The sequence below is a fragment of the Geotrypetes seraphini genome, chromosome 2 (assembly GCF_902459505.1).
Source record: "Geotrypetes seraphini chromosome 2, aGeoSer1.1, whole genome shotgun sequence".
NCBI classification, from domain to species: Eukaryota; Metazoa; Chordata; class Amphibia; order Gymnophiona; family Dermophiidae; genus Geotrypetes; species Geotrypetes seraphini.
The window spans coordinates 46,753,588-46,765,728 of NC_047085.1; the positions used below are offsets into that span (position 1 = coordinate 46,753,588).

Consider the following 12,141-nt stretch of genomic DNA (forward strand, 5'->3'; position numbering starts at 1 on the left):
TTTTGTTCCCATAAAAATGACAGTTTTGCATGAGGTAAAACTCTTTATAGTTTATAAATCTTTCTTTTTGGCTAAGTCTTAATAATAATATTGTAATTTATAGCTAAAGAGACATATGATCAAGAAACTGTTTTATTTTACTTTTGTGATTATGATAAACATACCGAGGGCCTCAAAATAGTACCTGGTGGGCTACATGTGGCCCCCTGGGCCACGGGTTTGAGACCACTGGGCTAGATGGACCATTGCTATTCTTATGTTCTTATGCATTGTTTTGAAAAATTGCTCTCTCTGGGCTACTTCTACTAAGTGTTTTTAGCGCACGCAGCAGATTAGTGTGTGCTAACCCCCTCGCTATGCGGCTAGAACTAACGCCAGCTCAATGCTGGCGTTAGCGTCTAGCACGCAGCATTGTAGCACGCGCTACTCCGTGCGTCAATGCCCTAACGCAGCTTAGTAAAAGGAGCCCTATGTGTTATATACCGTACATAAAAAGAGAAAAGCCTAGTTAAGAGCAAATCATCTTGATTGGAACCAATAAAGCCCACTAATTCCATACCAACTTCTGAACTGGGTGTATGTATTTCACTTCTCAATCTGCTGGTTTCATTAGTGTGTATCTTTTGTACACAGACTATCATGACATAAGTACATAACTATTGCCATACTTCAACTGACTAATCCAGTCACCAGTACCTGACAAAAGCCCAAAAGATCAAACAATATTCCAGGAATAAGCAGTGGATTTTCTTAAATTTACAATAATGATGGTTTATGGAATTTTTTTTTTTTTTTTTTTTACTTGTCCAAACTTTTACTTTAAACCTTGCTAAGCTAACTGCGTTTACCACATTCTCGGGCAACAAATTCTAGAGTTTGATTACACATTGAGTGAAAAAATATTTTCTCTGCTTTGTTTTAAAATATATTACTTAGTAGCTGCATTGCATGCCCCCTCAATTCTTCCGTTTTTGGAAAGAATTAAGATGCATTTCACGTCTACCCTTCCCACTCCACTTAGGAATTTATAGAACTCAAATATATCTCTTCTCAACTATTTGCTGAATACTTCCTCCTATATTTCAAAAACAATAGGATAATTTTGATATATTATGATAAGAACGTTGATGCCTATCAGACCAAATAATATGACCATGAACATAATCATTTCAAACTGGGTATAAGAACATAAGAATAGTCTTACTGGGTCAGACCAATGGTCCATCAAGCCCAGTAGCCTGTTCTCACGGTGGCCAATCCAGGTCACCACTACCTGGCCAAAACTCAAGGAATAGCAATATTCCATGCTACCGATCCAGGGCAAGAAGTGGCTTCCCCCCAGGTCTTTCTCAATAACAGACTATGAACTTTTCCTCCAGGAAATTGTCCAAACCTTTCTTAAAACCATCTACGCTCTCCACACTTACCACAACCTCTGGCAATGCGTTCCAGAGCTTAACTATTCTGTGAGTGAAAAAAATATTTTGTCCTATTGGTTTTAAAAGTATTTCCTTGTAATTTCATCGAGTGCCCCCTAGTCTTTGTAATTTTTGATGGAGTGAAAAATTAATTCACTTGTACCCATTCTACTCCACTCAGGATTTTGTAGACTTCAATAATATATCCCCTCAGCCGTCTCTTTTCCAACCTGAAGCCCTAACCTTTTTCGTTTTTACTCATACAAGAGGAGTTCCATCCCCTTTATCATCTTGGTAGCTCTCCTTTGAACCTTTTCTAGTCCCACAAATTAGTATACTCAGCAGTAATGCCAGGAAATGTTTTCACAGAAAGAGTAGTGGGTGCATGGAGTACCTTCACATAGTGGGTGGTGGGAGCTGAAACATTAAAGAGCTTCAGGAAGGTGTGGGATAACACTGAAAATCCTTTGTTGAAAAAGAAAAGTAAAGCAGAAGCATGAACTAGTGCTGAAAGAGCCCTGTGGAAACAATTCAGTATGTATTGTGGCAGCCATAAATGTCAAAGGAAATGACATCACATGAAATATTAGACACATCACATGCTTTTCCTGTTCCCCTTCCTAGGTTGTATGTACTGTTGCAGGAGTTCCTTGAATTGCGCTCCTTGTTATTCATCTTGTATTGGCTGCTTTACCAATAAAACTTATTTTTTTTTATAAAGAAAGAAAGAAAGAAATATTAGAAGTTCAGGCACAACCGAAGCAGTCTGGTATATTGCAAAGATAGAATTAATAGGATAGCAAAACCTAGAAGTCCTAAGCGGAATTTCAGGAAATCAAACAGCTTGGTCTATCTGGCAGTCTGATACGATGCTTTTTACATGCAATGATAGAATTAACTAGTGGCTGGCTTTGTCTGGAGTGCTGCAAGTACAATAATATCTAGAAGATGTTCTAACAGAAATGCAGGTGTTCATGTGGTTGGGTCTGTCTGGCAGGCTCCACATTCCTCATGTCGACTGGCTCGATGCAGCAGGTTGGTGGTGGCAGGGTACCATCCGGAAAGGCCACGGGGACCTAAGAGGCCAAAAGTTCGGGCAGCAACCACACTAGCATTGGTAGATATTTAGATTATTATAAAGCTTTGTGGTCAGAAATGGGAATATAGGGAATGTTGCATGCTCATCTACCCAACGCGATGGGAGTACAAAGGAGCAAGATGAACTCTGTTGGTGATATCTTACGTGCAGGCATGCTCTGTGGCTGGTAGCTTGGGTATATCTTTCGCAGTGTGGACAGGAATAACTGGGGAAAATGGTTGGGTCTATTGACCTTTATCTGCCATGACTTTATGTTGCCATGAATTCATAGGTGTGTGGCAATCCAAATTACCACACATCTGACTTATTTGCTAGGGTGGAAAAGACAAATGCCAATTTTGTACTCAAGAAACGATCAAAGGTCATAAACTCTCCGCAAACCTTAAAATATCTTGAGATTTGATGGGTGTTCAGAACTTGACCAGAACTGAAAAAGGTTTCAGCCTTGTCCACTGGAAATGAAATTATGCTTCTTACTTTTGCTCCTTAAACACATTCTCTGGCCCACTTTACTACTCTAATCATTCAAAGATCAAATAGTTCAGAGAGCTCCAGCTAACCCCCTCGTCTACAAAGCCGTGCGACAACAGCCCCGAAGCCCTTTAAATCTCTATGGGCTTCGGGGCCGTTAACACGCGGCAGCCGCTAGCGTGGCTTTGTAGAAGGGGTAAGTTTCCATATTTTTTTTTTTTTTTGCCTCTCTCACCAAAGAAAAGAATATTTATTTGCCTCTTGTGAACTTTGAGTTGCATAAAACTCCTTTCTATTATATTGGACATATGGTGGTGTGCAAAAGTCTGGAATAAATTGTTTGCGGTGTGGAATTTCAGTAGTTAGTATTAATGTCATTTTAGTTTTTAAAATTTGCACTTTTATGTAGTATTGTTGCTCTTTATAGCTTCCTGCACAATGAACATTATTCTGTAAGCTGCCCTTAAAATCAGGCATGGTTCATAGCAATATCCCGCAAATTTTTGTCGAGCCGCAGCACACTAAACATAATGTCCGCGGCTCGAGGCACCTGCATCATCACGTTGATGTCTGCGCATGCACGAAGGCTCTCCAGAAGGGTCGTGAGCCGCCAGTGGGGGGAGGGGGTGAGGTGTACCAGTAGGGAAGAGGGCGGGAGAGAAAGAGAGACGCCAGCTGATTGCCTATAGGACATTCCTCTCACCACGAGAGGCACATCCTGTAAGCAGTCGGCCAGTGCCGGTGCCTCTCCTCCTCCCCCCCAGTGTGTTGCGGCACACATGAAATCTCATGAGGCACACTGGTGTGTTGCGGCACACAATTTGCAATACACTGGTTTATAGAATAGCACTTCTATCTGGGATCCACGACTAAATTTAGCCATGGATGCTCCCTGATCTGCCTATAACCCGTTTATTGTCTCACCCCCCTTTTTTGACTCACATGTATAATTTAGGTGTATAAGTTGTAATTGATTTTACCTAGCGCCGATAATTGCTTCTTAAGATGCCAATTTATTGGCACTAATTCGTTGGTTTTTTTATTTACACTGGGTTTTACTAAACAACAGTAGAAGTTTCTACCACGGGCCGGCGAGGTAAATGCTCTGACGCTCATAGAATTCCTATTCCTATGAGCGTCAGGGCATGTACCTTGCTGGCCCGCAATAGAAACCTCCGCAGCCATTTCGTAAAAGGAACACTTAAACTGCACATACAATTTGGGTATATGACCAAAACTGCACATACAATTTTTAGCGCTTTTTTTAATAGAATTTGCGGTTGATTGTGTAATGCTTTTCAGCAACAGCGTAAAACATGAGTACTGCTCCGTGTATTGTAATTTTAGTGTCCCTCAGTGTGTTCTATTTGGCTGTTGTGTCCATTACATTTTACGACTAAAATAAAGCTATTTTAAGTGTATTTTTAAAAATGTGGCATGAAAATGGGTCCGAGTGCATCTAAGTGATAATTAGTATTTGATAGGTCCGCCTTTACTTTTGCAGACAGCCGTGCACCCTTGGCTCGAATGGGCCAATTTTAGATGCTGACTGGTAACCACTTGATTCTAGGCTGCAGTGAGTGCTTCTGTCGGCTGTCTGTAATGCAGGATGCCACTTGAATATTTCCAGTGCTATTTCATGCCACAAGTTCTCGATTGGATTCAATTCTGGTGATTGGGTTGGCTAATCAAGGGTTGAGAACCTTTAGGATTTCTTCCAGTCAACAACTGCTTTCGCTCAATAGAATGGGGCGTTGTCTTCTTGGAATATGTAGTCACTTGGAAAAAGTTTCTCTGCTGATGGAATCATGTTCTTTGGTACCGATATATTCCTTGGCATTTGTCAAACCATTGATTATAGATGTTCCAGCACCTCTTGCTGTCATGCATTCCCAAGCCATGATCTTAAATGGATGTTTCACAGACACATTCACACACTATGACTTTCATTCTTTACCTAGAAATCACTTCGCATATATATGAATCTGCTTGCTAAAGAGACATAAGAATAACCATACTGGGTCAGACCAATGATCCATCCAGCCCAGTGTCCTGTTTCACAGTGGTCAATTCAGGTCACAAGTACCTGGCAAAAACCCAAATAGTAGCAACTTTCCAAAGCTGAGATTGTGATGTCATAATGCCTCATTCCACCAATGCCTAAGAGCCAACCTTATCAGTGATTATCCTATACTTGACTCGCATAAGAACATAAGAATTGCCATACTGGGACAGATCGAAGGTCCATCCAGCCCAGTATCCTGTTTCCACAGTGGCCAATCCAGGCTGATGCTGGATCCATTTTTTTTTCTGCTTGACTTTACTATTTGCTAAGCTGTGGACAATATAAATACATACCCAACATACAACATTAGTTATATTTGAAAGAGCAATAAACACTGAAATGCATAATGTATGATGTACCACCATAACATCTACATGTAGGTGAAAAATTGGATATTGAACTATATTGGCTCGTACTGACCATTGTAACTCTATGTTAAAGTCAAGGGTACTATAAAAGTCTGACCTCGGTTCCGGGGAAAATGGCGGAAGCACTGATAAAAGAAAACATCGATGAACATTTTAAAAGAAACGAACTTCTGATAACCAGCCAACATGGTTTCTGCAAGGGGAGATCATGCCTAACGAACTTATTCTTCGAAGGAATTAACAAACAGATGGACAAAGGAGACCCCATAGACATCATATCTAGATTTCCAAAAAGCCTTTGACAAGGTGCCCCATGAACGCCTGCTCCGGAAACTGAAGAACCATGGGGTGGAAGGAGACGTACTTAGATGGGTCAGAAACTGGTTGGCGGGTAGGAAACAGAGGGTAGGAGTGAAGGGCCACTACTCGGACTGGAGGAGGGTCATGAGTGGGGTCCCGCAGGGCTTGGTGCTCGGGCCGCTGCTATTTAATATATTCATAAATGATCTAGAAACAGGGACGAAGTGCAAAATAATAAAATTTGCAGACGACACTAAACTATTTAGTGGAGCTTGGACTAAAGAGGACAGCGAAGAATTGCAAAGGGACTTGAACAAACTAGGGGAATGGTCGATGAGATGGCAGATGAAGTTCAACGTTGAGAAATGTAAAGTATTACATGTGGGAAACAGAAACCCGAGGTACAACTATACGATGGGAGGGATGTTATTAAATGAGAGTACCCAAGAAAGGGACTTGGGGGTAATGGTGGACATGACAATGAAGTCGATGGCACAGTGCGCAGCGGCCGCTAAGAAGGCAAAGAGAATGCTAGGCATAATCAAGAAGGGTATTACAACCAGAATGAAAGAAGTTATCCTGCCATTCTATCGGGCGATGGTGCGTCCGCATCTGGAGTACTCCGTCCAATATTGGTCGCCGTACCTTAAGAAGGACATGGCGTTACTTAAGAGGGTTCAGAGGAGAGCGACACGTCTGATAAAGGGAATGGAAAACCTTTCATATGCTGAGAGATTGGAGAAACTGGGTCTCTTTTCCCTGGAGAAGAGGAGACTTAGAGGGAATATGATAGAGACTTACAAGATCATGAAGGGCATAGAGAGAGTAGAGAGGGACAGATTCTTCGAACTTTCGAATAATAAAAGAACAAGAGGGCATTCAGAAAAGTTGAAAGGGGACAGATTCAAAACGAATGCTAGGAAGTTCTTCTTTACCTAACGTGTGGTGGACACCTGGAATGCGCTTCCAGAGAGCGTAAGAGGGCAGAGTACAGTACTGGGGTTCAAGAAAGGATTGGACAATTTCCTGCTGGAAAAGGGGATAGAGGGGTATGGATAGAGGTCCTGGACCTGTTGGGCCGCGGTGTGAGCGGACTGCTGGGCACGATGGACCTCAGGTCTGACCCAGCAGAGGCATTGCTTATGTTCTTATGTTCTTACCAATCTTTGCAGGACACTGCCATGCGTTTAATATATTTGAGGGGCCTCAGTATACCTACCTCACTAGGAAAGAAAAGAGTTTTAAAAAAATTTTATTTTTCAGTATAGTCCCCTGATAGCTCTATACACTTAATCCACTTTTCCTGCAATGACTTTAACCCCTTTGAAATGAATTCTTCTGTTTGACCTTCAAACCAGGATGTCACAGCTTCCTCAACATCTTCATCACTTGAAAACCTCTGTCCATGGAGAGATTTCTTCAAAACTCTGAACAGGAAATAATCCGAGGGAGTCAGGTCAGGACTGTAGGGTAGATGGTTTAGCTGCTGAAACCCACATTCTCAGATTGCAGCCTGTGATTTTCGTAATATGTGCACCGACACATGATTGTGAAGAAGCAACACGCCTGCTGCAAGTTTTCTTACATTTTTTCCTTCATTAAGTCCCATAAAGTGATCATTTTCTTGGCATAACTCTCCCCGGTTATGGTTGTCTTGTGTGGCATGAACTCCAGAAGCAAAAGCCCTTCATACCAGAAAACATTACTTTGCCTGCAGATTTTTCTGTTTTTAAATTTTTTTTAGATAGGGGGATGACTTGTGCTTCTACTGCATTGACTCCATTTTGGACTCAGGATGTCTGTGATAGACCCAAGTCTTATCTCCAGTTACCAAAAGATGAAAAAATTTACTTGGTCTTCACGGAGCATTTCCAAGTTCTCCTGACCATACTGGAATCTCGTGGCCTTCTGACAAGACATCAGTATTCTTGGAACCCATCTTGCACTAAACTTGAACATGCCCAACTTTTCATGAATTATTTTCCGAACTGTACCTGCCGAGATGGACATTTCTTCAGCTATTAGGAAAACCTTAATTCGTCCATCTGACAAAATTAAATCCTAGACATTCTTTCACATATCTTTGGAAGTTGCTTCCATAGGCCGTCCAATATGAGGGTCATCTTCAATGGACTTTCTACCCCACTTAAACTGCTTGTTCCAAAATTTTACTTTGTAGGATGATGGGCCAGACTTACCATAAACTGCAGTCATGCGTTCATGGATCTCCTTTGGCTTTTTCCCTTCTTAGTGAGCAATTTTATTACTGAACGGTGCTCCAATTCTAGCAGTTTCTTACTTGATTTGCATGAAGACTTTCCTGACATCCTGTCTCTTGGAATGTTAGACTCGCACTGAGCCGCAACTGTGCATGAGTAACCTTGAGACATGTCACAACATGCCCAGACTTGTTTCAACACACTTGCTACTTTCTTTCATAATTCAAGTAGATAAATTATTGAATGCCTCTTGTAGATGATCAAAATTTGACAGAATTACCTGACTATTTTTAAAAGTACACTAGCTGCCAGTTAGAACTTGCTTAATTCTTTTACCCTCACATTTCTAATCACTCATGAAGGCGCCCCAGTATATATGTGTGATTTAATTAAGGAATTTTGACATTAATAATTGATTGTATTTGTATTATCTAGGTATGAGGAAGGTGGTCTACAAATTGAGCTAGTCTGAGTCCTTTTTACATCAAGCCACCCTCGTATTTGTGAAATTCTCTGCCATTTACTTTAATGACTCTGACATGTTATTACGCCTATTTTGAAGCAGTTTCATTGACTTTCTATATAGCAAAGGGTGCAATATAAAGTACTGTCAATAATCCAGTGAGTGCTATATGATAAAGCACCTGGGTGTTTTCAAGATTTTGTTGGAGATATACCGTCCAAGAAAAGTATTGAGATCTGGAAATGCTATGAGATAATTCACTGAGAGAGGAATATATTGCATGCAAGAGTTAGAGATTCAGTTTTCTCTGTTGCAGGTGTGACCTTGTGGAACAAATTGCCAGGTCAGTTACGATTGTGTGGATCTAGAGAGATCTTTAAAAAGTTTTTGAAAACTCAATTATTTGTTGCTACGTTTATGTGAAAAGTCTTTGTAGGACGACTGTTAGCTATAGAGGAGCAGTGAGACGAGTAAAGATTAGCGGAATTAACGCTTTAATAATGGTATTACACGGATAAGCGTAATTTATTCGGCAATGTGGAGAGTAGTAGCTTTTGATAGATATAAGATGTATTGTCTTTTAAATAATTTTGTATGTTGATTGTAAACTGCTTAGTTTTGTAAGAGGTATATACATTTTTTTAAATAAATAAATAAAAGTTCAGGAAATCATTGAAAACTTATTTTTATAAGATGTTTGTGACAGAAGATTAAAGTGATGATTATATTCCAAAGCTGTACTGTCTGGTGAAATTTTTAAATATCATACCTAGGAATACCAAGCTTCTTAACGATGTACACCAATGCAGAACTCCCAATGGGCTTCTGCAGGGGATATAAGAACTTATTGGATTGTACTGAAGCTTCAAAGCATCACTAAGAGCTGTTTATTCCAGATTTTTGCACCCCCACTGTGTTTAACGATTAACTTACCATCGAAAACATTGCATAGCTTTCAAAATGTATCGGGGTAAAAGAATGTGTTTATAAGTTAATTGGTATTGCAAGTGATGTCTTTATGATACCTCTTACCTTACAAAGATTTGCAGGATCGATGCTTGTTTTAAAGCCCATCGTGATTGCTCTGTAATCCTATGCCCCTGCCTATATAAAATGCCATTGGACATCACTTTAAAGTGCCATTAACTTATTGCTAGCATCAGCTATGAGTTGTGCTCTGAAAAAATGGATTTATGTCTCGCCATGGACAAGATCCATTGCCGTTGCTCTGTGCCAGCTGGACGCATAATACGAGGGGACCTCAGCTGTTTGTTTTTTGCTTCTGCTGTAGAATGCAAGAAAGGCAGCTTTTGTAACCGAGCAACATGTTAATTTCTGTGTTTTTGTTTGCCTTCTTTTTCATGGAGAATAAAGCTGAAGAACTCAACAAACGTCTCGTCCTGAAAGGAGCAGAAGGTAAGGAGAATTATTTTATTGTGGAGGGGTTTTTTTTTGGGGGGGAGGAAGAAATGCATAAGAAAGATGCTCAACTTTTACAAAAAATGTATTTGATAATTGGTCCATTGATCAAATGTGCACATGACATGATGATGTCAGAGCTAAAGATTATTGTTGGAAAAATCCACATTGGAACTATGCCAGATAATTTGAGCAAGTAAACCCTAAGCTCAGACCATCCAATTTATATATTAAGGGTTTAAATATACATAAGCCATCCTGTTCGGCTTGCTACTCATTGACAAAAGACCTAGAACCTTTTTTTAAGATAGAAATTTTTGATGACTACCTGGTAAGATGTTTTACGATTAGAAAAAAATAAAATAAGCCAAGTAATAGTTTAGTTTTAAATGGTATAGAATTTTTTAAAATAAAAAATTATAATTTTCTTCCAGACCTTATACCTTTTAGCTGTGTTGGTTTACAATGTCACTGTATGATTGGGATATACTGAGACTGTGCTGATATCATAGATTTGTCAATTTCATGCTCGAAATTCCATTTGGTTTTTATCCCTACATACTTCTGTTTCTGCATTGTTTATTTTCTTTGGGCTCCTTTTACTAAGGTGCATTAGGGCCTTAACGCACGGAATAGCGCACACTAAATTGCTGCACGCGCTAGACCTTAACGGCAGCATTATTATAGAAGTGTACGGCATGGTGTAGCGTGCGGTAGTTTCATGCTTGTGCTAAAAACGTTAGCGCACCTTAGTAAAAGGAGCCCTTAGTGTCACTCCTTTCTATTCACCAAGTTCATGATTATTGTACTATTCTAAAGTTCAACTTATTCATCATTTTGGGGACAAGATGAACTGTAAAAACGGTAATTTATAACAAAAGAATCTAGGCATGCATCTGCAATGTCTGTTGAGGCCAATGTTAAGGTTGCTGACATCCCCATGTAACTTGTAAATTGGTGCCCTTCTTCCTCTGTTTCTTTATTTCTCTCTTTTACTCCCTAAGTGCAGCATTTCCCTGTTTCCCTTCCCTTTCCTGTCCAGTATTATGCCTTATATCTTCTCTCCCCTCCCTCTCACCCACCTATCCAACATCACACACACTCTCTCTCCCCTCCCTCTATGTCTAACATTTCCCCTCAAACCTTCTTATATCTCTCCCTTCAGCTATTGTGATTGCTTCCACTCATGCCCTGTCTCCAGACCCGTCTGTAACCAAAGTACAAATATGCACAGGAGAACCTTCCAGCCCAGGTGCTCGCCATTTGAGGTTTAGGAAATTAGCCAAACCTTTTTTAAACTCCACTAAGCTAACTGATTTCACTACCCCTTGCAGTAATCACTAAATCATGTACACATACAATCAGAGCAGATACAGCAGCCAATTACTAGCTAACCAAGAAAAGGTAAAAATTTGGAAGTTTTGAAGCTTTATATTTGTTTGTTGACATTTGATATACCACCCTCTCTTGAAGACGCTCAGGGCAGTTTGCAGAGCAGAGTGGACATCGCAACAGAAACCAAAATAACCCCAAGCGATATCATTTAACAATTTAGCATCAAACTACAGTCCCTCTGTATGTGTCCCTCAATACGGTTTACAAATTGCATGAAAAGTCCTCTACTTCTCTTTTAAACTCTCCAAGGGCCATTAGAAACTCATAGATTTTCTTAAGTATTTTCTTTGAATTGAATAGCAAACTTCTCAATTATTGGTAAAGTTTAATGACTATTCTGGCATGGCCACACATTCTTAGAAAATTTAAAGGACTGGCATTTTCTTAGGTCCCAAAGGAAAAATTTAACTGTACTTTAATTTTGAGGCTTTTTATTACATCCACAGATTTGATGGTGTTGATATGTTGACCGAGTTATTTCTGTTGTTTGGTGAAATTCCTTCCTTCATGCCCAGATGAGCTTTTGTATAGGAATTTTTCTCTTTTCAAAATGCTTTGGTCACTATAAAATTTACATGCTGGCTACAGTGTTTATTCTCCATCAGTAAATATACTTATTATACATGTAGAGCAGCATTTCAGAAAGAACATACAAATAATCAAAGCTCTACTAGTGTGTTAGAAAAGAATCTGGTGTTGCAGGATTCTAAAATATATTGAGGAATGGACTTTGATGCATTGGTTATATGGGAAGAGTGCATTTTATAACCATAAATATCTAAATTATCAACGGAGTCAACATGACAACATAAACATGTATACAGAGAGCATGTATGTTTGTCAGCCATTTTAGAAAAATTTCCCCAATCTGACATAGGCAACCTAATTAGTTGAGAGGTTTGCTTCATGAGCGATTTGACCTGG

At 39.8% G+C, this 12,141-nt stretch overlaps 1 protein-coding gene across 13 annotated transcripts in view; it reads left to right on the forward strand.

The window, feature by feature from the left end:
- The window catches only part of ENPP2 (ectonucleotide pyrophosphatase/phosphodiesterase 2), a 278,862-nt gene that overhangs the window by 149,315 nt on the left and 117,406 nt on the right, over window positions 1-12,141 (forward strand). For 8 of the 13 annotated variants that reach the window (XM_033933197.1, XM_033933192.1, XM_033933194.1 and 5 more), the window contains 2 exons: window positions 2,416-2,535; window positions 9,771-9,819. In XM_033933197.1, coding sequence (XP_033789088.1) covers window positions 2,416-2,535; window positions 9,771-9,819 — 169 coding nt within the window. The remainder of the gene's footprint in view (window positions 1-2,415; window positions 2,536-9,770; window positions 9,820-12,141) is intronic. The other 5 variants (XM_033933196.1, XM_033933198.1, XM_033933201.1 and 2 more) reach the window with 1 other exon arrangement.